General features: G+C 47.0%; 2 protein-coding genes across 2 annotated transcripts in view; one reads left to right on the top strand and one right to left on the bottom strand.

The window, feature by feature from the left end:
- Positions 1-80: 80 nt before the first annotated feature.
- GIP (gastric inhibitory polypeptide) lies at positions 81-5408 on the bottom strand. The gene is made up of 5 exons (XM_052785292.1): positions 5335-5408; positions 4119-4265; positions 3647-3778; positions 1411-1503; positions 81-416 (listed from the first exon to the last, which is right to left on the bottom strand). Exons 1-5 carry the CDS (start codon positions 5406-5408, stop codon positions 407-409), a joined length of 456 nt encoding a protein of 151 aa, XP_052641252.1. The 3' UTR covers positions 81-406.
- A 12824-nt stretch (positions 5409-18232) lies between these two features.
- IGF2BP1 (insulin like growth factor 2 mRNA binding protein 1) overlaps positions 18233-26817 on the top strand; it is a 29457-nt gene continuing 20872 nt past the window's right edge. The window contains exons 1-2 of the mRNA XM_052785273.1: positions 18233-18418; positions 19572-19632. Of these exons, the coding sequence (XP_052641233.1) occupies positions 18244-18418; positions 19572-19632 (236 nt within the window). The 5' untranslated portion in view covers positions 18233-18243. The remainder of the gene's footprint in view (positions 18419-19571; positions 19633-26817) is intronic.

Below are 26817 nucleotides of genomic sequence, written 5' to 3'. Positions count from 1 at the left end.
CCCAGGCTGAACTTCACCACCCACCGCCGCCACCACCACCAACATCGGTTTTAAAGTCACGGCCCAGCGGCAGGTCCTAAACCCCCCCAAAAACCTGCTAATGGGGATCGTTCCGTGGTATGGTTCAGTCAGCTGTAGGTGGATTCACTGACACTCGCAAGGTGTGTTGTGACCCTTATGAGCCTTGTTTGGAAGGACACTTATTTTTTAGCAATTTAGTAGTGTTTTATAGCCCATCCCCAAATCGGGTATTATCTGAATCTTATTTCAGCTTCAGAGTAAACTGTTTATTGCTTGCGTTAGCAAAATAGACAATATGCACAGAACAGAGAGAAAATAAGACGTCTTCCTCCTTCTCACGTGTCTTGGTAGGATGAAGAGAGAGCACCTTGGGAGGGTCGTGGAGTTACATAGTCCTAACAAAGCAGAAGCGGGAGAGAAAAACATGAATTCCTGTGGTACTGCACTTAACCCGTTTTCGTTTGATTCCTATAGGAAATGAGGCATAAGTTATTGCCTTCTCTACCCACCAGCCCCCTCTGATATCTTGCAAATCCATTTTGATAGCAAGACGTGTTTCAAAGTTAGTATCTAATAGTAAGTACCTACAAGTTTCGAGAAAAACCAGCAACTGGTTAGAGGAGAGAGATACAAATAAGTGTTTCTCTGCAGGAAAGGCTGCAGTATGAGCTCAACAGTTATTTGTTTTCTCTGCCCTGCTGGCTGGCTACTCAGCTCACATTGTCTGACCAAGCTGCACGGAATTGTCTGTAGCACAGAGCTGCCTCTTATTTCCAACCTACATTTATTCATGGCTAGTTCATCCCTTTTTGTTCTTGTGCCAACTTTTGCCATTAGCATAAACAGCTCTTTTCTCGCTCTGTTTTTTTAATAGATAGTGACTTTGTCTCTCTCAGCCTTCATTTTACTCAACTAAGCATAGGATGGGCTTGCCATTCCTTTGAGCCGCCCGGGGCCCTCCCCTGCACCTCTTCCATCCCAGTTTCTTGTGTTTCTCTCTGAATGCCTTTCATAGCAGTGTACAATGCACAGAAAAAATATTTCCTGTAAGTGGTCTGATGAACACCTCCTTTTCTTATTAAAAAGAGGGGAAAAGGATTTACTAACCTCCCTTCTCTAGACAGTGATTTTTCTGAAATTTGTCTTCCCCCATCTTTGTTGTATCAGTGATATGAAGATACTTTTGCAGAACCAAAACAAACTCTGGCCAGAGCTCTTAACTCTCCAGTCAAATCCAGCTGAGCTATGCCATGTAAGCACTCAGTGGTTATCTAAAGAAATCCTAAATTCATGGACTGAGCACTGCAGCAAGTACGTTTGGGGACAAGGGCTGCAAAAGGATCTGTAGGGATGCTTGTAACAACAGGAATAGGTAGAACAGCCACTCACGTTGGTCTGCAGAGATCAGTCGACATCAGCCATGTCAGAAACTCCGGGTTCAAAACATCCTTCAAACCTTCTGAACTTTCCAGAGAAGTAAAACTGCAAGAAATGTGCCATGCCATAAAGACAGAGGAGAGGCAACAATCCAGATGCAGTATATAACAGCCTCGTATCCCAATCCCCTCAAGTTCACAGGGGAGTTTTATTTTCCTTCTAATATCTTTGACTCGGATAAACCCACAAAAAAAGCTTTAAACTCTTTTTGACATGGTGAGCTCCCTGCACACAACAGTGCCTTGATCTTGGCATGTTTGAGCTGCCCAGCAGTGAACGTGTCTGTCAGCCTTGGGGGGCGAGAAGGAACAGTCCCGTGACCCCCCTGCACCCCACCTCCTCTTAGACCCAGCAGGCATCAAAACAAAGGCAGAGCGTGGGTGAAACAGCATCTACGCTCTAAACTCACAAAGGAAAGTCTTTGTTTCCAAGAAGGACTTTCCCCTGCAAGTCGCATTTTTTATTTGCAATTAAGGCGATTAAGGGAGACACTAGAAAACCATTTTTTTAAAAATGAAGTTAATCAAGCTGATTAATCTCTAGCATCAAAGGTTTCCCTTCCCCCCTCCACCCCCACCCCCAGAACAGGTTAGACAAACATCTGTCAGGAACAGTTTAGGGTGCATTGATCCTGCTTTGGAGCAGAGGTCAGACTAAATGACCTTTTGAGATCCCTCAAAGCCCTTGTTTCTTTGATTTTGTATTTTCAGTATGACTAGCAATTCTCGGTGTCTGATTTTCCGAGTGCTTGGCCTGAGACACCTCTGTGAACCATAACTGTGCTCATTTCTCCCACCATGGGTCATCCCCCGCACCCTGGTTTCTAAAGCAGTTTTCATGCAAAGGCTGTAAAAGACAACAAATGCCCCCAGGTTCTTGTTCTGGGTGACTGTCCCATGACTCCCTGTAGTTAGAAATTCCATTTTTTTTCCAGAAGACACTAGGATTGTGCTTGAGGGATGCAGGCTGTGTGCGGTAAGTGCTTTTTTTCCTTCTTGCCACCATTTTAGGACTAAGCAGTAGCAACCTGTTAGGTTTTGTAAAATCCCCTTCATGTTAAAGAAAGAAAATGTATCCTTCATTCATTTGTTGGTGGTTTTTTTGTTTTTTTTTTTAAATATAGAAAGTGCCTGAGAACAGATTTTTCTTTGGACTCATGCGTCTAATTTGCTTTTTGAACATTTGTGACATAAGCTAAGATTGGGGGAGGTGAAACAGGCTATTGACAGGCTGTGGATGTGCTGACACAGCACAAAGCTGCGCAGCGCTGAGATACACAAGTGTGCTCTCAGCCAGATGGCTTGGGAAACGAAGGCATGAGCTGCAGCAACAGAGAGCTCCATATGGACTCGGTTACCTTGCCCAGAGGTACCTGTTCTGGCCGAGCTCCTATCGCCATCATTACCGTGATCATGACAATTTTAAGACGATTTCATCTTAAAAAAAAAAAAATCTTTGCCCTTTACTGGGGACACTCAGACAGATCAGAAACAAACTGGGAAATTCCTCCTGGGTCAGGCAGGCATCTCTCCTGCATGGTTTCACGTTTAGATGACAGGCTTTTCACAATAAGAGCTTGTAGCAGTGATACAAGGAAAGAACCGTTTTGTTTCTTTTTTTAAAAATGAACCGGTCAACATGCTGAGAGTGTGAATGAGTGGGATTTTTCTTTCCCCCTCCGTGTGGGTTGATTGGATCAAATCAAAATGTTTTGCAGAAATGTATCAATTTAATCTCATTTTCGCTGGAGAGTTTTCTTTTGAGAGGGCTTTGTTTTGATTAGGTCAAAGCATTTCGACTTCTCCGTTATGGTGATGGTGGGATGTTAGAGGAATGGATGCACTTCAGCCCTGTCAAAAGTCCATGCTTTGACCTTATCAAAGCGCTGGGTTTTGATGAGGCTGTGCTGACATTTGCAAAACCAAAAAAGACCCCAATCGTCTATATTTTTGAAATTTGTATTTCGTGAGAAATTGCAAAATGAGAGAGGCTTTTTTTGTCTTTGTTCTTTTCCTCGCTCATGAGACAGAATTGCAAAATGTGAAATTTCCTTTTGAAATTAAAGTCCTCTTGTTTTCCTATGTGAAGCCATTACCATAGATTCTTGCCCCAAAATACTCCTTTGAAAGTTAAACACTTGGGGACTTCATCCCTCCCTGCCACCAGACTTTCTGTTCTCCCATCTCACCTCTGCTTTTTCGTGGCTTTTAGAAGCCAGGTGAAGAAGTCTTTGGCTTCCTGGGTGCCCAGGTCCAATCTTTGGCCATTCGCAGCCGATACTTGGGGCTCAGCTTCCCTCTTGTATGGCTCAATGATGTTGCTGGAAAGGCGAAATGGGAAGATACCAGCCCGAAATGCCACAAGAGGGTGCCAAAATGCTGCTTTTCCACAAACCCCAGCTCCCTCCCACTCCATCTACCAGCAGCCAGAGAAGAAGGCGGTCTTGGACAGGGAGAGGGATAGTTGTGCTGTGTGCCGACAGACCAGAAACATTTCTAGGACTTAGAAAAATAAAAGAAAAAAAGAAAACCAACTCCCTAGAGAATCGCTGCTGCAGTCCAAGAAAAATAACCTCGGCTCTGCATTCTTCTGTAGCCATCAGTTGGCTGACGACAGCTGTAAGTTTGGATCGTAGGAGCATTGAAAGTCTACACACTTACTCGCTTTTCTTCTCCCGTCTGGCTAGCAACCATTCCACAAAGTTCTTCTTCAGCATGTTATCCATCGTGCGGCTGTAATCGCTTGCCAGGGTGGCCTCAGAGTAGCGTCTTTGCACTGGTCTGGCACTGGGAGTCCTTATACTTATGCTGGGGTAAGAGCACAGAGACAGAGTGAGTGCTGCACAGACCAGGAGCAGCACACGCCGTGCAGATTTTTGCTTGGGTTGCACGCAGTGGCCCATGCGGTCCCTACAGTCAGCAAGGTTTTTGTGGTCACTTTTAACGTCTTTTGGTACAGGTGACCGTTCCTGCAATGTAAAGTGAGGAGATGGCCACAGAAGGGGCTAGCAGGCTCCTCATCCGTTTTGCTGGCTACTAGCACAATTCCGATTTGAGAACTTGGGAGGAGGTGAGCTCAGGATCTTTGCTGATAGTCTGGAGTCATGTTGTTTTCCCTGCTGTAGCCTGATTCACATGGACTTTGGCTCCCAGCTAAGGCACCAAGTGTGCTCAGGCTCCCTCCTCCAGTGAGCTGCACATCTAGGGCCAAGGGAACCCTCTCCTGTGTCCTCGAGAGACTCAGGGGTGGACGGCAGGAGACAAGGGCTGACCTGGAGCCCAGTGCTGATCTGACAGTGAGACATAGTTGGTGGCTGCGTAAGTTAGCAAAGGATTTCAAGGCTGAACCTTTTTTAGTACTATCTGGGATTGCAGCAACTCCTACTGCTCTAATAAGGGTTCTTTTGGGTCTTCTCAGGTGGTAGTTGGAAATTTTGTAGCAGGAGTCAGGGAAAGAGAGGGAAAGTCTTTATTATATACCTGCTTGATGTAACTGGTCATGTTTTCAGAAGCTTCCAAATACTGGATGCCCCCTAGCCTCATTCGTGTGAGATGATTACATCTCGTTTCTAGTTCTCAGCCAACCTTTTTCTCTTCCTGGTTGACTTCCAGCTTGTTCCTCCTAACCCAGAGCCATGAAGTTTGTAGGGAAAACTTGGGAGTTCCTGGCTCTGGCTCAAAGGCTCAGGGCTTTAGTTTGATCTCTCTCTTATCATTTGCTCATCTCTGTATGCCTGGGTGTCTCTATTATCTGAGATCTACCTCAGGACTCATGTTCTCACCTACTTACCGAGATGCCAATGGAAAAAGTCCATTTGCCTCCAGTGGGGAGCTGGAAAAGGCTCAAAATACACCGTGAGCTTTCCAAAACACTTACCCTGAGACGTTTTCTTCCATCAAAACAAAGCCCAGAGAAGCGAGGAGCAGAGAGAGAACTTTGAAAGACATCATTTTCTTGCCTTGTTTCTCTGTTCGAGAGCAGAGGGCAATCCAGATGTCCGTCCCCTATAACACGTGGGACACATAAGTGACAGGACAGCGAACCCAGCGAGGTGTGCGGTGGTTGGGCACGTGCCTGTGCTTGTAAATGTGTTTCTTCAGTCCTTGTGCTTCAAGCAGCCTTCTCCACCCTACAAAGCCCTCTTCTGCCGTTCCCAGTTAAATTACTTTTTCAATGCCAATGCTCTTTCCCACCGTGGTGTCTTTTAATGTTGGCTCCCTATACTTTTATTGTAACCATCAAATTCATTGTGGGTTGTGCATTCCCAGAGGCAAGGGCTTTGTCTTCCTCCATGTTTACAAGCTGACCCTGTGGGTACCTCATTGTGCTTTAAGGGTCGATTCAATCTTGAGTATGTGAACGGCAACGTACGTTGGATCAGGCAATTCAGTAGCAATGGCATCCTGCTTATCCCACACTGCGGTTCTGCAGGGTTTAGGAGCCTGATCTAATTTCTGGGAGATTTTCTGTTGGGATGGATAATGCCTTATGTAGGGACTGGAGCCAGAGTCAGTGAATATCAGTTATGAAAAATATCCCATGGACAGTGACAGGATCGGATTCCAAGATTTATTACTTTCAAGCTGTTCCTAGTGCTCACGTCCACAGTTCAGCTCAATAGCCCTTGGACATTTGAGCTCTTTTAATTACTATTCCAGCTCTGCAAACTCCGTACAAAAATGGTTTTGATCGTGGCTCAGAGATATATTTTGTTGTCCCTCATCTCACTCTTTGTTATAGCTATTTCTGGAAACTGCATTACAATGGAGAGCTGCTGTTAACAAGAATAACACAGTAACAAAAAGAAAAGGTCTAGATCAGGACTCAGGTATCACATCCTTCAAAAATTTATTTATACATTGGTAGAACTTTACTCCTCTAAGTAGTTACTTGTACTCTTACAACAGCCCAATTATTGTTTTAGAGAGAGCAAGAATTTGCAAGTTTGGTTGTTGTTCGTAATTGTGGTGTTTTTTATTTCTGGAAAATTGTCACATCTTTTACAAATGTTATCAGCCCTTCCTATTAAGTGCAAAAAAATACTAAATGTGTTACATCATTACCTCAGATACATCAAGTTCTGAGGAATGCTCTTAAAAGCAAAGGTGTAATATTCTGAACTGAACTGGCAAAATCCCTGAAATACTTAGACCGAAAGCAATAAAAGACAAATAGTTACAGAGCGTTAACAGCAGAAGTAAATTCCATTATACAAAATGCTGAAGAGTGTTTTAAATAAGAACAGAAAAAAATGTCATGATTAAATAACTGAAGTTTTCCCTCTTATTTGCTTTTCATTTCATATATTGGTGATATAACTGTGGGTACGATGATGGATCTGAAAACAGCTAAGTTGTGCAAGAATATTGTTCTGCTTAGGGTAATTATTTGTGATGCTAGGAGAGGAAAGGCATTGTAGCCTTAATTTTAAGAAAGGGCAGTACTCCTTCTCTGCAGAATTTACCCAAACAGGGAAGAAAAGCAGTCCACATTTTCAGAGACTGTTGAAAAACCATTTTGAATTAATACAAGACCCCTTTGCCTGTGTGACACTGAACTGGAGTAGTCGAGTCTGGCATGGAGTTTGCTGTGATACCTACATTGTTTTGATCCTATGATTTGACTTCTTCACAAAAGGAGAAGCAACTGGTGAGATCTTTGCAACATGAAGGTCTTCCAGTCCCCTGTGCAATACTGTCTGCTTTGGAAAAAGCATTAGAAGGATAATATAGGGTTTTATCCCTAGCTGGGAGGTCCCAAAAAGCAACTAAGAACGAATTTCTCCTCATTTCCCTGTTTAGGTGCAGATCCCATCCTGATATTTGCCAAGTACTGAATCCTCCTCTGAAACAACAGTCTTTCCCTTTACAACCCAACACGTACACTGCTGCAGGTCTTTTCTGCCAAAGCTACCGAGAAAACGGCCGGTTTTGTACCACTTTGGGAAAAACTCAGCCAAAGGTCCAGGCTGTTCCTGCTCTGCTACAGCTACTGCCTGGCACTCTCAAACACCGTTCACTCCCACTGTTATCTTAGGGGGACAAAAAAGAGTAAAAAAAGTTAAAAAGAGAGACTGACATAGAGCTTCTTACCTTTCTCCTTCTCTGAAACTGCCCAGAGGATTTCAGCTAGTTCTGGTGCTGAGGAGAGACCCTTCAGGGCTTTTATATACGTTAGCTGTGCAGGACCAAACCCACTTCTATGAGGTAAACAGGAAATCAAGCACCTAATCGAAGCAATTCAAACCCACTTAGAGCTGCTTCATTAGGTCCATTGACCTACAGAGCAGGAAAATAACCTTTTAAAATATGTTTACATTAATGGCAATTAAACATTACTGTATCACAAAATCAAGAATGAACATGGATTGTGGGCATAATACATACGGCATTGGTCTAAAGCTTAATTCCACGTAGCACCTCCTCCCGTGGTAAAAGCTTCCTTAATTTCCATCTTTTCTTTTGCCAAGTGTAAGTGCTATCTTAGAGAGATCCAATCTACTCCTTCTGTTTCTTACAGGAGGAATAACTTTGCTAAAATCAATAGCTCCCATCACTGTTGTTTTCATCACCATCGAGTCTGAGCATCCCAACTGTGGTCTGCAACCCCCTTGTGCAAACTCCAAGTACCAAAACCAGCACCTGTCCCCCAAAACTTGCACTCTAAGAGGAGAAAACTCAGGATGGAGAGTGGCAGACGGGAAACTAGTAGGAAATGGTGAGGCAGCATTGGTTAACGAGGTGGAGGGTGTTGGCACAGCAGCCGCCTCTGTGGGGTGAGGGATAGCAGCTGGACCTGAGCACCCATTTGGGCTTTTTCTGTCCTGAGTGATGGAGTGTTTCCCTGTGGCTCTGCAGCTGCTGGGGACATGGGTCAGTGAGGCCACCACCTCACCCTGCCCTTGCACAGCTGGATCCAGGAGAGCAGATGTTCTGCAGATGTTAATTGTGCCATCAGAGTACAAGGGGTAAAGCCACTTCCCATCAGCTCTGCTGTGACTGCGTGCCCGGTAAGATATTCGTTCTCGCTGGTGGCTGACCTGCCCCGCTTCCCCTGAACCTCTCTGGGAGAGCTGGACTCATTATATTTTAACATGTAAATCCTGTTTAGGGACTGCTACTAGGCGTGTACCTGCTGCTCTAGGATCCCCGTCACACCCAGCTTCAATCTGTTGAAGAAGCAGAGCAGGATTGCGTTTGTGCTAGCCTAACCCACAAGCTGAGCTCTGCTCACATCATTACCAAAGCGAAGCCATGCCCGTGGCTGACTGTGCTGTCTTGCAGAGCGTAGTCCCGTCCGTGACTCGGTTCCCCCGAGCAGCCTGAACTTTTGCAGAAGGTTATCCAAGTTACAACCTTCCCCTCAGGTCTGCCAGCCTTTTTTTTGGTTTTTTTTTGTTTTGTGGAGTTTAGCTGAGCTGCTCGGAGCAGTAACCCTGCACACCTGGATGTAGGAGGGATGTGTGTGTCTGTGTGTATTCTCCCAGGTTTGTGCTGGCTCAGCTACATCAGGGATTTGTGTGGGAACGAAGTAGGATTTCTGGTTGACAGAGCTGAGCAAGAAGCAGCCTTTAGTGGAATTGCAGTAATAATGGCAAAACTGAAGTGTCGGTGGTTTCGGCGTGGGAGAGGGTTTCGCTGTGCTGGCACAGTGCCCCCAGTGTATCTTGTCCCAAACACGTGCAGAAATCCAGCGTGATGAGGTACGTGTCTCCGCGTAAAGGCTATCCATTTTGCAGTTCCTTTCTAAAAAGTGGTTTTTCTGCTCTTCTGAGGAGTGCTGCTGGGATATGCTGTCAGATACAGGCTGGTTCCAACCGCTACCTGTATTCCTGCGCCAGGAGACCACAGAGCGCAGAATTAACTGCATCTAGCTTACCCCGGCGCTGGCAGAAGCGAGCTCTTGCTGCTCTGTAGTTATACAACTCCCTGGCACAACCAGCCTCTCCAGCAAAAAGTGTTGCATCTATATTGCATTAAGGTAAAGGCTCAGGAGGACATTGTTAGGGTAGATTAAGAGTTCAGTGCTATTAGGGAGTAATTACTACTTTCACAGGAACTACTTAACACGTGGCTTAGTCCTTTAGCTAGCAGCACACAAGCATGCTAGGGTCTCCAAAAGCTTTTCACCCATGCAGGAGCATCGTGCCTGCTGTAATAAATGGTGCACTACAATAGTTACAAGTAACCAATTTACACTCCTAGCACAGTTGCTAATCAATAAAATGGAATAGTTTATCCTGGTGTCTTTATTATATGTATTCTGGGTACTTCACTCCCAGCCAACCCAGATATCTTGTTTCTCCAAAGTGCAACCTATTTGTTTTCCTCTCATTAAGTGCCTCTGTAGGATATAAAGTTAATAGAGTGAAATAAATATCCAGCAACATTAAATGTTGACCCAGGGTTCACAGTTCTGGTTATTTCAGGGCATCTGCTCGTGCTGCAGTCTGGACAGCAGCATCACTCTAAAATTTCTCGCAATCTTTTGAACAAAGAAACCCCAGATATGCAGAAGTTATTTCCAAGGACAGGTGGGCACTGTCTGCATTTCGTTCTGTCTGTGTGATATCGATGCCTAAAATGCTGAACCTCTGCGTGCCAGTTCAGGTCTGGGAAGTGCAGAGGCGAGGAGTGAAGTGCTGACCTAGAGAAGGACCAAGTGCCTGCATCTGCTTTCGTGAGGGTAACAGGGGGTCTAATTAATGATGCACACCTTGCTCTTCTTTAGCTTCAGCTGCCCTTGTAGCGTTATCTGTGGTCTGCTGCCTTCGCTGATAAAACAAGTCATTTCACAAGCTTCAGCTGGGTCCCAGCTTGGGACAGAGGACTCTTTTAGCTTAGGTTTCACCCAGCCATGGCATTTGTCTCCCTGCAAATTAAACAGGAGAGCTGGGGCTGCCCTGGTTCATCCACACAGTGCTTAGTGAGTGAGCTCTGCTCTTCTCCGCAGCAGACCTGACTCGAGGAGTTGGTGTTTCAGGAATTCGGGAATGTGTTGGGAAGATCACAGCTGCGTTACTGAAACGGTCCTTCTGCTCTGCTTTGAGACACCGAAACATCTCAAGGGCAACTTTGATTACAAAGCATTTCAAGTATTAGATGTCCCTGTAATCATGGAAAATAGGGCTTGAAGTGACCTTAAGAGGTCACCCATTCCCTCCCCTGCTCCCAGACAGCCTCAGCTCTGCTTAAATCTCTCTGAAAGGACGAGTCTGATCCGTTCCCAAAAGTTTTCAGAAATGGAAATGCTGCAAACTTCCCAAGAAACTTCTTAGTGTTTAGCGCTAACATCTCGCCTTCAGTGGCACAGTTTACACCTCTCTCCTATTCCCCGTGGATGTGGTGAGTAAGATTTTCCTTTTCCCTCTGGAGCAGTGCTCTTCAGCTGCTGTTTGGTGTGGCACCGCTCAGGGCATCTCTGCTCTGCCAGAGACGGATTTCAGGTGTTGCATGTCCCAGGTGAAAATAACACTTTCTGCTCCATTTTGCGTGGAAGCGTTAGGCTGATCTGAGATTCCTAATTGTATCCAGCTCTTATAGATCAGTATTGGCGTTTGCTCTGCTCCTCAAATCACAGGGAGAGAGGAAGGAGGGATTTTTACATTTTTCATCCCCATCCTCTCCCCAAAATCACAGGCATTGGAGTATCGTACAAACTCCGGTCTTGATTCAGGACCCGTTCTGTTCTTAACTCAGCTTTGCTGCTGTCAAAGGCATAGAGGCTCAAAGCTTTTCTCTGGAGCTCATTTCTCTCCCTAGAATACCAGCAATGGAGGTCTGCTGAAGTCTCGCAGAGGCAGTAACTCTTACGTGCTCTATTCTCGCTCATCCTGTTATACCTTGGCAGAGCACAAGTCCTAAATATGAGCTTCTTTCCCCCAAACCCTGACCCCACAGCCCGTGTCCAGCTTTCCCCTCCCTTCCCAGGGCTGCCTTGGGGTCCTGCTTACAACCTTGGCTACCGTGCGGCGTCTTCTAAATCTTGTGCGGCAAAGGCTGGTGCTGTCGGGAGGGGAAACCGCACGCCCGATCCCGGGTGCCAGGACTCTGCCAGGGAGCTCAGACTTGGCAAAATGCGGCAAAAGCAGCTTTGGCTCCAGCTGAAGGCAGCGAGGGTTTGCCTGGCTCCTCATCCCATCCCTTGTGCTTAACCCTGCCCAGCGTTCACGTCGAGCTGTGCTGGGGACACGAGTGACGGGCTGGGTGGATTTATAGGGCATCTTTGGAGCGCCAAACGCCGCTTTGTCCTTTCTTCTGGGTTCAGACCTGCCTCCTCCTCCAGTGCTTGCGGGAATGGAACAGGTTTTTTCACAATGGCAAAATACCAGATATGTTTTTAAATGCCAATACTCCCTTTTAACTGCAAACAAACCCTAGGGCCTTTTAAGGCTCCAGCGGTTGTTCTTGACTAATTCAGCTCACTGGGATGGCTGTCTCGGAGCCTTCCTGATCGCTAGTTCTCTGGGGGGGAAAAAAAACCCACAACAACTAAAAATGGGAACCACAAAACATGGAGAGCATGGACTTCTCCTGGTTGCATGCTCTGCTCGTTTCTTTTCTCTTAAATGCTTGTTGTAACCCCCAGGAGCAGGGACCTCCAGGACACTAAGTGCTGTAACAAAAAGCCCACGACAGCACCTGTAACATCCGTGTGGGGAAGGTTTATTTGGACCACTGAGCTGCATATAAAAATCTCACAACTGCAACTTTTACCCCTGAGTAGCGAGCACTGTCACTGCTTCCAGAGGCTGGAGAGATGATCCGGACTCGCTCTAGCATTAAAAGTACCTGTGCTTTACCCTGTTAGCACTTTACCTTGCAGCAGCTATCTTAATGTGAAAACCATCCTTTATTCCCCCTTCGAGCAAAGATAGAGCCAGAACTAACCAGCTGGGGAGATTAGAGCGGTGGAGCTGCAGGAAAGGAGAGGAAATAATCAGTCCCGCTAAATCCCAAGTATGTACCAGCAGGACGAGAAACTAGACAACCCGGTCCACGGCAAGGCGCCTGCCCAAGTGGCTGGTTCAGTAACGTGAAATTATTTCTATCTCGTGCCCTTGCTGCTCTCCTAACATCACCCTTCCGGCAGCCCAGCGGTGCGGGTGCCCCGGCACAGGCGGTGGGGTATGGGTCAAGGTTTCGATTGTGAAATGACCTATATTTTTTAAAGTGACCCACAACAGAAAGTGTTGCTGCGCAGCTTCCCACCTCCCGGGTTACACTTGTTTTGGGTATAAAGAATTAGGCATAAATGCAACGGTATTAGTGGCTGAGCCTTTCGTTGCCTCCTGCTACAGGGAGTTTAAAAAGTGGAGGGATGAAAAGCAGTGAGTGCTGGAGAGCCCGCTGTTCTTTGGGGGATTTAAATGGTGACTCGAAATTATAGGGCCCCCAAATTTGTACTCGCGGAGCATAAATCTGATATAAATGCATTTATTTCAGACTGGAGGAAATCTGATACAAATACCTACAGTTACTGAAAGGAAAACATTTAATCTGTGCTTTGTAAGTGCTGCAAATGTTTGGAGGGGGGTTCAAAAGAGCAGCTCCTACTTGAAATAAGGTCAGGGGGAGTTCAGCAACGGCAGGATTCATCCCCCACGATGCTGTCTCAACTACGTTAGTTTAGTTTATCGCTGTACCAAGACCAAAACTTTCCCCCACCGGTCCAGCCATCTGTAGGAGAAATGGCTGCTCCAGCTATCTGTCCAGCTGCTCACAGTGATTTTTGAGGAAGAAAAACTAAATTGACAGGTTAGAAAGGTCTGCTATAAAGAAGTGGTGGCACATTCATTTGGGGGGAAAGCTGAAAATTAAAGGGACTGTCTAAACAACGTTTCGGGGCTCCTTCCAATAAGTATTTTCCTTTCCTCGCAGTTAGAGTTTCCCACTTACCCAAAGAAAAGGACAGAAACCCCCAAACTGAACCATTTCCATTTGGGGGGTGCGGGGGGGGAAACGAATCATGCAAAGCAGCTTGCTTTGGTTGCAATCTGAACATTTCTCTGTGTGTTTGCAAATCCCAATGGAGAATTCAGGTTGTTGCTCCAGGAGACCTGGGAAGCGCAACCAGCCCCAGCCCTGAGCGGAGCTGAGCACCCTGCCCTGGTGGGAGCCCAGAAACTGCAAAGCAGCAGATGTAGAGGAGAAGCAAATAGTTGTTTGGTTGTGGTTTTCTGTTGGGTTTGTTTTAAAGAGACTCCAGCTCTTTAGTACCAGAACTAAAGGATTTTTCAGGATGGGAGTTGATTTTGAAGCCAGAGTTTATTGCAGTATTTGCTTTGTTTTTAACTGAAGCACTAAAATGTTTAGGGAATAGGCAGATCTTCGAGCAAATTGCAGGTTTAACCATTTCCATCTTCAACACTGCTGCTTCTGAACCTCCCACCCTTCAGGGAGCAGAGGGACATTTCCCATCGCTCAGCCCCTTCCTTGGGGCTGGGGATGCTCCTCTGCTCCTGAGCTTGAACAAAACATCCTTTAAATGCCAAGATGGTGTTTCAAATGCACAGAGAACCAGGGGATTACTAATAATCTACTTCAAACCTCAACTTTGTTTTAAAGCAAACTATTAATTTCATAGCAAGTTTGATTCTTAACAAATTTATCAACGTGAGCTTTAATCAACTGGATCTTCTTAGATATGAGCTGCTTTTTCCAGTCATGAATATTTTCCACATAATAAAAACTGAACAAAAGGTGGTTTAAACTGGGATTCCACTTAAGTAAAAGGAAATATTTCCCAACTGTAGCCCTCACTCCTCTTATTCTGTTGAATTCTCACCTATGTTTTAAGGACAGGCTTGCTCCATATTCAGATTATTTCTGCTAGTTGAGATTTGATTGAAACAGATTCTATGAAAACAAAATTCTTATTTTTTTTCCTTTGTGACCTGTGTATTTTACTGAAAACTTTTAGCCCGTATTTATTAGATAGTAAGTAATACATATTTTCAAACTTTCAAAAATGAAGATTTTTTCAAAGTTTTGGGGGTTTCTAAGCGCATCTTTGATATTGTCCAAATCTAATACTAGTGATAGCACCAGAGATTAAAAAAAACCCCACACAAAAAAAAAAACCAAATTAAAGAAAGATTCAAATGATAACTGGCAGAAAAAGAACAGAATATAATCTGTTCTTGTTTACTGCTAATCTGTCATAAAAAATTATTTCTATTTTAGTTATTTTCTGCCTCAGATCAACAATGCTTCAGCAGATTGCAGTAATTACACCCTTTCGTATCAAACCCCATTTCAGTGAAATCTTAGCTGCATTATTTACCAGCCAGCTTCAACCTTCTCCCTTAAGAAATTTCCCCAAACTTCTAAGAGTCACCAATAACTATTTGAACTTGTAGATAAATTGTAAAAATTCATTAAGACCATTTCTGCCTGATTTAAAGATTTAAATCTTGAAAAAAACCCAACTTTTGCCCACATCAGATTTTATGTATTAAATCAGAGGCAGCTTTACGTTGATGGGAGAGCGGGGCAGTAAAATTTGAAAATGTTTGTAAACTCACATGAGAAAAAAAAAAAATCAACTCCTCAGAGTGCTTTTTAAAACTACAACCCAATTTAAGAAAATCCTGGGGGAGGAAAAAGGCCACAGAGAAGTGACAGTGCCCGGGTGCAAACTGTTGCTTTGCCCTTCCCTGGCTCCAGCAATCCCACTGGATTTCTGTTGCAGTTGCTGGTAACATTTAAATCAGCGAGGGGAGAACTGTTTCCCTTTGGGGGGAGAATTTGCAGAGCTGATTTTGCCCTGGCTCAGCCTGGGCAGGGGCAGTTTGGGGTTGGGGGGGGGCAGCCCTCTGCCCCCAGCTCCTGCACAGGGGTGAGTGCAGCTCTATTACCCCCCAGCAGATCAATGATTTAGTCTCTGCTGTTTGCATTCTCTAAATACCTTGCATCTGGAATGCTGCAGCGAGGGGAAGGAGGTTGACTGATAGCCTTTCTTGTTTCAGATCTAAATTGAAGACTTCCCTCTTTGTTTGGATTTTTTTCTTTTTTTTTTTCCTTTTTTTTTTTTTTTTAGGTTGGTTTCCTTCATTTCATTATTGCAAAGGATTATGTTACATGGGGAAGGTACTGGGTAAACCAATAAAAGCAACAACAAAAGTATTCTGGTCAAGATTAGAAATAGATCCGAAGCAGATAGTGGATCATTTATTTTTGCTGTGTTTGTGGGTGACACGTATCAGTGGAGGAAGGTGCATGCTCAAGTTTTCAGCCAGGGAAGGCTTGAAGTGCACTTTGTGAGCTGCAGGAAATTTATTTCTCAATTTCATTGCTCTCTTCTTTTCACCTGTGAATTTTGAGCTTGGATTACACCCTGGAAACCTCCAAAACACGCACATGGACGCAGCAGTGCTCCTACAAAGACTCCTCTGGCTAATTTGGTTTGGTACTTTCAGGAGAGCCAAGTAATGCAGCTGGAAGGATGGGAACCAAACTTTCCCTGGTGAGCAGCATCTACATGTTTTTAAGGCAAAGATCCCGGGATAACAGAATGGATCGGATACAGGAGGGAAAGCTAAAGGCTTTTTGCTTGAAATGACCATTTCCCAGGATTTTTATTATTCATTTTAATGAGTTTCCTAGGAGGCTGTAGCACAGAGCACATACAAATGTCCTCGGGCATGTGCATCTATTTCTAAAGGTTTACACAACTTCTGATTCCTGACTAATATCCAATTTATTTACTAACAAATTCTCCGCGTGGCTTTTCCTCAGCCAGCAGGAAAAAAAACAAAAAACAAACTAAAAAAATATTTAGCTACTAATAAAAAACATTTAGCAACACAGCACAGCTGTGTAGCACCGAGGGAACAACCAAATCTACCAGCAGTGCTGGGGGGGCCCGGCCGACCCCCCCCCCCCCCCCAGCCCGGGGTCCCGCAGCGCGGTCACCCCGAAAGGCTGCGGGGGGGGCGCGGAACCGGCTGCGCACCCGCGCAGGGAGCGCGGAGCTACCCGGGAGAGCCGCACCCGGCAAGCCCTCAGCCGAGCCTTTCCCTCCCTGGGCAAAAAAAAAAAAAAAAAAAAAAAAAAAATTCTCTGTTGGGGAATTTTACTTTTTTTTTTTTTATTTTTCCCTGGAGGGGGGGGGGGTGTAGAGAGGAGCCCCCGGCCCGGCGGGTGGGAGCGAGTTTTCCTGGGGAGCGTTACATTTAATTACAGGCGCGGAGGGGCCGGACCGTGCCTCTACTTGCAGCGCAGCGGGAGGGACCGGGCGGGGGGGGGGGGACGGGACACAAGGGGGGGGACACACACACACACGGAGCCGCCCCTCCCCGCCCGGCAGCATCCCAGGCTGAGTCCCCCCCCCGGCGCCCCGGGGCTCCCCCCGCCCGCCCCGTCGGGGAGGCAGGAAGGTTTGGGGGGGGGGGGGGGGGGCTCGCTGCTATTTTCAACTCATCTTGAGCCTAAAAATAAAAAGTCTCCAGAAAAGGCAGGCGGGGAGGGAAGGGCCGGGGGGGGGGCTGCTCCGCACACGCCGCTTTGCCGACGGGGCGCCCCCCCCCCTCCCTTTCCCAGCCCGGCCCCGTCGGGGAACGGCCCTCCTCCACCGTGGGGCCCTTTTGTGCCGGGAGAAGCCCCCCCCCCCCTCGCCCCCCCCCTCCATTCCCCGAAGGCTTCCACGGGGCTGCACATGAAGGGCTTAAAACAATGCCGGGGACAATACCCCCCCCCTTCCCCTGGGGGGGGGGGGGGCTCCCCCAACCCACCGGGCTGGGCTAGCCCCGGGGGGGGGCGAACGGGTTGTTCCCCCCCCCCCCCCCCAATTCTCAATCCCCTGGCGCCAGGGGACCTCCCGGCCCCTTTGATGCTGAAGTTTTTTACACCCAGCAAAAAAAAAAAAAAAGAAAAAAAAAAAAAAAGAAAAAAAAAATCCCCATTGAGGCACCGGGGGGGAAAGGGGGTGGGGGAGGGGCGCGGTGGGGGGAGGGGCGCGGTGGGGGCGGGGGGCTGCAGCAGATGGGAAAGTGCCTCCGACGGGACGGGGTTGGGCGAAGGGGGGGGGGGAAAAACCCCCACACGGGACCCCCCCCCTCCACGGGATAAAGAGGGGGATGAACACTCCTCCCCAGCGCTCAGAAAGCGGGATGTGCGTGGAGGTAAATAACGTAGTATTTAAATTAAAATAAATAAATAAGTGGCGGCCGCCCCCCCTCCCTCTTCCCCCCCCCCCTCCTCCTCCTCTCGCGGCCCCTCCCCCCCGGGGGCCGGGCCCTCCCGCATCACCACGTGGCTTCCTCCAGCAAACATTTTCACTCATTTTCCAGGTCGGGTTTTATTTAGAGGCGGTGCCCGCCTGCCTAAGAGGCGTCCGGTGACACTTCCAGTGCCACTCTACCGACTCTGGGGGCCCCCGCAACCGGCGCCACCGCCCTGCCCGTCGCCACCAGCCACCGGAGCCGCCCCCTCCCCTAAGAACCCCCCCCCCCCCATTCCCTTTTTTTCCCGCCCCCCCCCCCCCTTTCCCCTTCTCCAAAGGGAAAAAAAAAAAAAATCCACCAAGAAAAGGCCCCCCCAAAAAAAATAAAAAAAGAAGAGGGGGGTTAAAAAAAAAAAAAAAGAAAGAAAAAAAAAAAACCCAACCAAACCAAAAAGCCCCCAGGCCCGGCTGTGGGGTGGTAGAGCGCGGCCGGAGCCCGACGGCGCGGGCGCACGGTGGAGCCCCCCCGGGAGCCGCGCTCCGAGCCCCAGCGCTCCCCCCCCCCCCTTCCCACCACCACCACCACCGCCCCCCCTTCCCACCGCCACCGCCACCGCCACCATGAACAAGCTATACATCGGGAACCTAAACGAGAACGTGACTCCGGCCGACTTGGAGAAAGTCTTCAACGACCACAAGATCTCCTTCAGCGGGCAGTTCCTCGTCAAGTCCGGTTATGCCTTTGTGGACTGCCCCGACGAGCAGTGGGCCATGAAAGCCATCGAAACTTTTTCGGGTAAGCGCCCCCTTATCTCCCTTTCCCTTCCCTCCTTCTTCCTCCTCTTCCTCTTCCCCAAGAGCTAAGGACCCCCCTTGTCTTCCTCTTCACCCCATCTCGGCGCTCAAAACCCCCCCCTCACCCCTAAAAACAGCCCCCCCCCCCCTCCCCTCACCCCCTTTCCCGCTGCGTTGCGCCCCGTCGGGGCTTGCATCAGCGGGCGCCGGGGTGGGACCCCCGCTTTCCCTCCCTGCTCCCCCCCCCCCCCCCAAAAAAAAAAAGCGCAGCAGCGTGGTGGCGGGGGAGAAAAAGAGAGAAACAACGGCCCCACACCCCCCCCCACCCGCCGTGGGTTGCCCCCCACCCAAATCTTTCCGCCCCCCCACCCCATCACGGCGGCCGCCCCGGCGGGGCTGGGCGCGGGGGTCCCGTCGCGGTAGGGGCGGGTGGGTTGGGACTTTGGCCATTTTGATTTGAAACTGGGTTTCCTGGGGCATGTGATGTGTGGAGTAGCGCGAAGGTCGCCATGCTGCTCGCAGGGAGAGGAAAAAAAGCTCCCCGGGAAGCAGAGAATTTTAAAAATATTTGAATTTTTAAAATTTTTTTTTCTTTTTTTTTTTTTTTTCCTCCCCCTCTCCCTCTCGGGCCGGGCTCCTCCCGCCGGGCTCTTCCCCTCTTCTCCCCCCCCCCCACCCGCCCCCCCCCCCCAAATCATCATAATAACCCAGCAGCAAAGAAACCCACTCCATTTTCCAAGAGAAATCCATTTCTGCCATGGAGTTACAATTTTTGAGCCTTTTAATGGGGGGGAAGAAATCTGCCCGAAGGACTTCTTGCAGGGATTAAACAAGGTGGAATTAAATAAAGGCGAAGAATGGGTCTCAAAATATTATTCCTCATTTTCTTTCGCTCAAAGCAGGATGAACTAAGGAATTAAATATTCCTAAGGAACATTGTCCAGACAGCTAACTCACCACTCCCTCCCACCGCTTCCCATTTGAAGCCAGTCTTATATTTAATAAAATGCACTTGTAAAGGAATCGGAAAATGTATTTGTGCGTAGTTCGTCGTAATTTGAATTAAATTGTGAGGTTTCACGTGATAGTATGTTATCCAAAGCTTTCTGACCACTCCACCCAGATTTTAAAAAACAGACACATTTTGTTTTTAGGGAAAGTGGAGCTTCATGGAAAACAGCTAGAGATTGAACATTCAGTACCTAAAAAGCAAAGGTAATACAGTGTTTTAATTTCTTTTTTTTTAATTTTTTTTTTTTTAATTTCTGTTGGGGGAAAAAAGATTAACCTAAGATAAAGGAGGCAAAAAATTATACCCAAATATGTGCATGTAAAATTAGAGATGTTGGTGATTTGGCTTTAGATACGTCCCCAGCGAGGTGAGAGGCAGTTTTGAGGATCAATGTTTAATTTCTGTTTTTTTTTTTTTTTTTTAAAGAAAACTTTCTCTGTGAGCAAGTTTGGGGGTTTTTTGGTTTTTTAAAAGAAATGGTTAAACAATTATCCAAGGTGATGGATGGCTGAGGCATTTTGGGTTGGGATTTTCAAACTTGTGGCACTGGAAGAATTTCCCAGCCTCGCTCGGCTCCTCTGCTGCGAAATGGGCAAAATCTTTTGTTTTCCAAGAGAACCGTAAAATGGAAAAAAAGAAAAAAACCAAAACAAAGAAAATTAAAAAAAAAAAAGGTGAAATTTGTTGGGATTTGATGGTGAGGACTTAAAGAAAAGAAAAAAAAAAACCCCAAACCAAAAAACAACAAACCAACATGGAGCTGATCTCACCGTGCCATGCCGGGGAGGGATTTAAAACCCAGCGAGCGCGGGGCGCTGGCCTACCTCCTACCCACCGGCAACTTCTATTTTGGGGCAAGAACTGCCTTTTTTGGCCGTTTCCATCTACCTGCCAAGCGGCTTCGCCCGCCGCCGCCGGCCTTACCCAGCCCGGCCCTCTCCATCTTCTTGGCCCCTTTGTTGTTGCGCGCTGGGCTGGCGTGCAGGACGCCGGAGCAACCCCGGCCACCGCGTTCCCCAGCCCCAGTTGGGGGTTATAGATGAAATATAAAGAGTATTTTTTAATTATTTATTTTTATTTTTTTTTTTTTTACAGAGACGCACCCCCTCCCCTTCCCTAAAACCCCCCAGCTCAAGGAGAGGCCGCTTGGGTTGAGGGCGAGTTAGTCCCCAACCCCAAATAGTCCACGTTGGATCGCGCAGCCCGAAACCCGCGTCGGCCACGTGACGAGGCGGTTACTTCAACGCCCGGGCGCGGAGGGAGGAGGCGAAGCCAACTCTTCCTCCCCAAACTCTCCCAAATTCCTTCGTCTCTTGACGAACCCCCCCCCCCCCCGTCGCTTGGACGGTGGGAACCCATTTTTGGGGGTCACCCCCCCCCCCTTTCTCCTCGCTTCGAGGGGCTTGCCAAAACTTTGCAGCCCTGGGGCGACGGCGGAGGGGGGCTGATCCCAAAGGCAACCCCCAAATCCATTGAATGATTTCCTAGCGGAGATTTTGTTGTTTAGTAGTAGTAGTATTTATTTTTTACCTCCTCGGGGCGGGGTGATCGATAGTCCCCGCGCTGGGGGACTCGCTGTGCCTTAAATCTCAATGAGCGAAGGGCTGGTATTGGAAAGAAAATTACCCTATGAAGGGTAACATCATAACACTCAAAAAACCCCCCTTTATTATTCTTTTTTTTTCGTCTTGCTGTTGGATAATCGATAGGTTGGGGGGACCAGATCTCGTCCCCTAAGAGCGCGGGGGGGAGAAATTCACTGAAAATGGGAATATTTCTTTGGCGGCTGTAATTCAAAGAAATGCTGAGGGCTGGGGGGGGGAAGGTTGGTTTGCGTTGCTCCTGGATCTCCTGAAAATGTGCTACGCCTTGCATTTAGCTGCTAAACCCCTTTTTTGGGGGGGCTGGGGGGGGTAAAATGAGCCCCCCCCCCCCCCCGGGTGCTGCTTTTAAAGCGACAGGAGCCGCTTTGGCTGTTGATCGTTGCGGGGGCTGCGGGGGGGGGTGGTGGTCTGGGGGGGGGGTCGGGGGGGGGTCCCCGTCTGCCCTCGTAGCGACTGCGGTTACTTTGTCTCACTTTGGGGAAGTAGTTTGTGTTTCTGGGTCGGAAAAAGGCAACTTTTTGGCAGCTGCTTGTAAACTTGGCAGGTTGTTCGCCCCAAAAGAGGTTTTGGGGGTAATTCGGTGTATTTTGCTTCCCCCCCCCCCCCCCCCGCTCTGGGTAAGGGCTGAGATGATTTTTGGGGGGGGGGGGTGCCTCAAAGGCGACTTACTTTTTTCTTCTTTCCTTTCTGCTTGTTTTTAAGACTGGATTTTCCAGTTTAAAGGCACATAGAACAGGAAATGGTTAATTAAGTGTGAGCAGTGAGGACAAAATCAGATGGGTTTGGTGGGATCTAAACCAAACAACCTCCCCCTCCCCCCCCCCCAACCTGATATTAATTTTTTTTTTTTTTTTCCCTTTAGAAATGTGGGAAAACAAGTCATGAGCATTGGTGTGCTTCCTAGCTAATTTAGAAAACAAAACAAAAGTTGGGGTTTTGGTTGTGTTTTCTTCTCTTTGAAAGTGCAAATAGGAATGCTCAGGAAAACTGATGTGGGTGTTTTTAGAAATGAAGGTGTGCCTTAAAATCGTGTATTGTAAATAAATCTTTCCTGCTGGTGTATTTCCTTCTTGAAAATCTCTGCTGTCCCTAAACCCACCATAGAAATTAATTAAAAAATACTGAATGTGTTAATATGGCACAAGAAAGAGCGATTGGTGTGTGTAGTTGCTGCACCAAAACACCCAAGAAGGATAAACTGATTTAGAGTTGTTTAATTACAGTGATTCTTCAAATCACACTTAAAGCTGCAAATTATGTTAATGATTGTGGGGAACCATTTTAACGAAATACTTTAGAAGTATTAGACTGCAAAGAAAAGTCAGTGTTGATAAATATGTTGTTTCATTTAAAAAACCTGAGTTTTAAAGTTAGTTTAGATTTGTTTAAAGTATCTCATTGCTGTTTGGGAGTTATTTTTTCTTTAAGGTTGCTGATAGAAAAACTTGGAGAAACTTAAGAGGATTTAAAAAAAAAATCTTAAAAATTATCGTATGCTTTATTCTTCAGAAGGTTAAAAAAAAAAAGATTCTTTAAGGAAAACAAATAATTCAGTTTTCTTACTTAAGATGAAGGATTGGTTTGGGGGGGTTGGAACTGGGAAGCTGAAAAGCCCAAAGTCGATGGGGTCGAAAGAATGAATGAATGAAGAGAGGAGGAGGGGTGAGGGGGGAAAAAAGTGAATCCATCAAGCAGACATTCCAAATATGAGGAATGTGGAAGTGAGTCGACCAGAGAGAATGAAACCAAGTAACTGGGGGGGGAAGAGGCAGTTGGGTTGATAACAGCCCACAGACTTAAAACGAAAAGGGTATTTTTAAGTTGAGGTCATTCACAAGCAACTCGTAGGTTTAGAGGGTCCGTGTGCTCCCGAGCGGAGGTGGGAATTATTAAATGTTGTTAATGACGTGAGGATTCAGCGTAGTGCATAGGAATGGATGGAGAAATCTTAAAATTGGTGCTTTTTTTCTAGTCTTTGTTTCAAATTTATGTTTTCACACCAGAGAAATGTTCTCTCTGCATGTGCATAATTGTGCAATTAATTGTTCGTAACGAAATATTTTAAAATTTTTGATAAGGGTGAGTGTGATTTCTTTGTTTGTCAGCATTAATCAAAAAATGTGCCTTTCTCCCTCGTGGTGGTTGGATTATCTAAAACTTGAACTGAAAAAAGTTTGGTAGTTCTTTTCCATGTAAAATAAAGACACTGCCTTGAATGCTGAGATCAAATATGCTTTTAATCCAGCCTTAAGACCATTCTCTTCACCTTAAAACAGGTCTGGTTTCCAAGTTATATTATCATTAAAAAAAATTAGCAACACCCTTGTTTACAGCAGGGCTTGGAAATTGAAAGGCAGGATGAATGCTCCTTTCTGAGGATGTCGAGTTTAATGGGATTTGGTTTGTTACTACTTTTTTTGATTACCAAAAAGGGTAATAAACTTGAGTTCTTCCTTGCTTTATTTCTGTGAGCCGCCAGCTTAGAGCTGAGAGCTCTCTGCTACTGATTTTACACCTCTGAGAACTGTAGTCGTTTCAAAATTAACACATTTTGGTGATTTCCAGCTAGAAAAACTAGAAATAATTTGTCATTAAATTAGTCATTAATAATTTGTCCCTAAAATTCATCCATGAGGTGTAAAACTGAGATAATTTAATCAATTTTAACATATCTGGAAGAAAGAATATATTTAATTTACAGCCTGAAGTGAGGAAAATGCCTTTATTTCCCCCTTTCCATGCAGGAGCCGTAACTGGCAAATATGTCCAAGCAATTGCAATTTAACAGTAAACTTTGTAGCTTCAAGTTTTGAACCCACAGAAGATGGAGGCCATCCCGGGGAGATGCCCTTTGTTGAGTGTTTGAGGATTTTTAAATTCAGAAGTAAAGAATAAATTGAGTTCCCTGGAGAACCTCGGTGGCAATTGCAAGGACTGAATCCACTTCTCCAGTTGGCTTTGTGTCTGTCTTTGCCTTTTAGGTTAAAAAAACAAGCAAACAGAGATATGGCTAAGGGAAGTTGGGGTTAAAGTACTCGCTTTGAAAATTGAGACCTTTCAGAATTTAAAAAAAAAAAAGAAAAAAAAAGGGGGGAGGGGGGGGAGAAAAAAAAAGGAGATTCCTGTCCCCCCAGCCCAAACCCCCAGTGATGTTAATGTTTTCCAGAATTACCAGGAGGGTTTTGGGGAGAGTTCAGGCTCCTTGGGATGGCCTAAGGTTGACCCAAGGGTTTGCAGCTCCAGGTTGGAGCAGGAGGAAACATCTCCAGCCCCTTTTTTCTCTGCCGGGGTCACCGGTTCCAGCACCTGCCTTTCCGCTGCCTTCCAGATTTGCTGGATTTAGGAATGGAAGGTGCCTCTGTCGATACGGGTGGAAGGTGTTGGGTTTTTTTTTTTCTGCTTCTTTTAATGATGCCACTGGTTTTATAGAACAGTTTTGATGGGGAGAAGTGGGAGCCTACAGCAAATGGGTAGGGATGCTGGTGTCTCCTCCTTCCCAAAAATTAAGGAGGGGAGTAGGAGGAAACAGAAAAATTGAAGAGCCTGAAACGTGGACGTTGCAGGTTTCTTCTGAAAAAAAAAACCCTTTTAAAGAGGTCTTGGAGACTTTTCTGGTTTTTTTTGTGTTTTGTTTTGTTTTGTTTTTTTTCACCAGAGAGGAGCTTTTCAAAAGTTTTAGGTGAAAACTCTCATTTTCACCATGACCGGAGGCATTTAAAAGTTTAAGTGAGGAGGTGCGCTCCAAAATCCTCCGCTTCTGAACAACGTTGCCAGCTGCCTCTTTGGGTTTGTGGGTGAGAGGGGTTCCCAGCCGCTGGACAGACCCCAATAAACCAGGGGATAGTGGGGAGGAACCGGCAGAAGAATTAGTTTGCAAGGTGTCTTGGTGCCAGGATCATCGCTGACTGATGGGTTTGAGCCTTTGTGCACCTTTACATTCTTATTCTGGCCAGTTTGAAATATGGAAATGAACTGGGAGGGTCCTGCACTGAGTACCTGGGAGGGGGTAAAAATGCACGTGCCCAGCAAAGTTTAAAAAATTTAGGAAAAGAAGCTGCACAGGAGAAAAATGCATCAGTGATGGGGCTGATGTCCTGCATCCACTTGGGACGGCTTTTAGCTGCCGCAGGGAGAAGCACGAGAAGCGTTGCAGAGACAGTTGGGGAATAGTCTGCTCACCAGGAAAGTTTTTCTTAACCTATATTTTATGAAACAAGAAGCCCAGACCCACGGCAGGGTTTGTCCACTCCAGAGATGTGTGTGGTGGTTTAGCCCGGCTGCCTTCCCAGGTCGTCTGCTCTTTACCAGTAAATGTGCAAACCCTGCGGGGAATTGAGCTCAGAAATCTTTGCTGGGTTTTACCTGAACATTTCAAGTTTATCCTGGAAGTCGCAGAGCTGGGAGGGTTGCAGGGGTCTCAGCTGGAAGGTTTGCCTTGTTTCTGCAAGAGATGCTGGGGAGGGTGTCCGTGCATCTCCGTCCGTCCATCCGTCCTTGTCCTTGCGCGTTTTTTGGTGAACCGTGAGATGTTCTACCCAGGCAGCATCAAGACCTGTGTCCCTGCAGAGGGGACGGGCTGGGGGAACGTTGGGGTTGGGTTGGCCAAGGTGACCTCGGGAGGTCCTTCCCCACCCGAGTCCTGCCCTGAGCCGAGGGCAGATGTCTCGGACCGAAGCAGGCTGAAGGTTTTACACCACTCGTGCGTTGGTAGTGTCCCGGGGAAGCAGTGGGAAAGTTAACGTAAGGTGTTGTTTTAAGCTGGTTTTCTTAAAACCAGCGTGCGTTTTCTGCTTCTGATGGAGTAACCCACTGAAGGGGAGCGGAAACCAGTTCCACTTCGGTTTATATCCAGTGTCCATAGCTCGCTCTTGAAGATGCTGGAGCGGTCTTCATGGTTTTAAGTACCTAGATTTAAAAGAAAAACAAGGCTTTAATTGAAAGCCACTCGGTTTTCTCCTCTGGACAGAGTTAGCAATGGATGGAGCTTTCTGGAAAGGGTCTCACAAGGGTTGGGGTCCTGCAGCCCGTTTCTGGCTCCTGCCAGCCCTTCCCGTAGGGGACACTGCCCGACTCTTGTCCCCTTCCCTGGGGTTTAGCTTAGTTTTAGCAGCGTCTGAAGCGAAGTATCGCTGCAGCTTTTGGGTGCCGGTGCCTGTTTCAGAGCGGAGGCTTTGGGGTACGCGGGTGGTCTGCGTGCATTGGGAAGTGCTTTTGGGAAACCGTTCATCCTGCCTGTGCTGTTGTCTTGGATCGAGCCTGCTCCGGCTGCCTTTACAGCTCCTGCATGGGAGCTTCCCCAAGGAGGCTAATAAAACCCGAAGAACCGTGGGGGACAGTTTATTGAGATTCTGGCTGGAGGCGAGGGGCCAGGAGCTGGCGAAGCTCGGCGGGGAGGAAGCGGAGGACGTCGGTGGGGATGGCGTTGGGGATGGGAACAGCCGGGAGGGCACTGCCAGGGCAGCGGCACGGGGGCAAGAGCATCCCTACTCCGCTCCCACCTCCTGATGTGAAAGAGCAGGGCAGCGCAGCCTTCCTGTCAGGGGAAAAAAAAAAAAAAAAAAAAAAAAAAGAGAAAATAAACAAACATAAAAAAATCTGTCCGTCCGTCTCGGAGGAGCCCTCGCGATCCATCAGGAAATGGGTCATTTATTTTATTGTAACTGACACTTGGGAGCCCTGACATGGTCAGAGCTGAAATTTCACACTTTTCTGGCTACTGTAATTGTCTGGTCCGTACGGAGCAAACCAGTTTGAGAAAACAAAACTCTAATCCATGGGGCATCC

This window comes from Harpia harpyja, chromosome 4 (genome assembly GCF_026419915.1).
Source record: "Harpia harpyja isolate bHarHar1 chromosome 4, bHarHar1 primary haplotype, whole genome shotgun sequence".
In the NCBI taxonomy this organism is placed as follows: Eukaryota; Metazoa; Chordata; class Aves; order Accipitriformes; family Accipitridae; genus Harpia; species Harpia harpyja.
Note: the sequence above shows the minus strand (reverse complement) of the source record. Positions and strands in the feature narration are given on the sequence as shown.

Bases quoted from the DNA above. Each gene is read 5' to 3' on its own strand.
- GIP (XM_052785292.1), bottom strand. From the start codon at position 5,408: ATGATGTCTTTCAAAGTTCTCTCTCTGCTCCTCGCTTCTCTGGGCTTT. The intron at 4,266-5,334 runs GTAAGTGTTTTG...CTCTTACCCCAG, and splicing joins ATGGAAGAAAACGTCTCAGG to CATAAGTATAAGGACTCCCA. The intron at 1,504-3,646 runs GTGAGATGGGAG...CATTTCTTGCAG, and splicing joins AAAGCCACGAAAAAGCAGAG to TTTTACTTCTCTGGAAAGTT.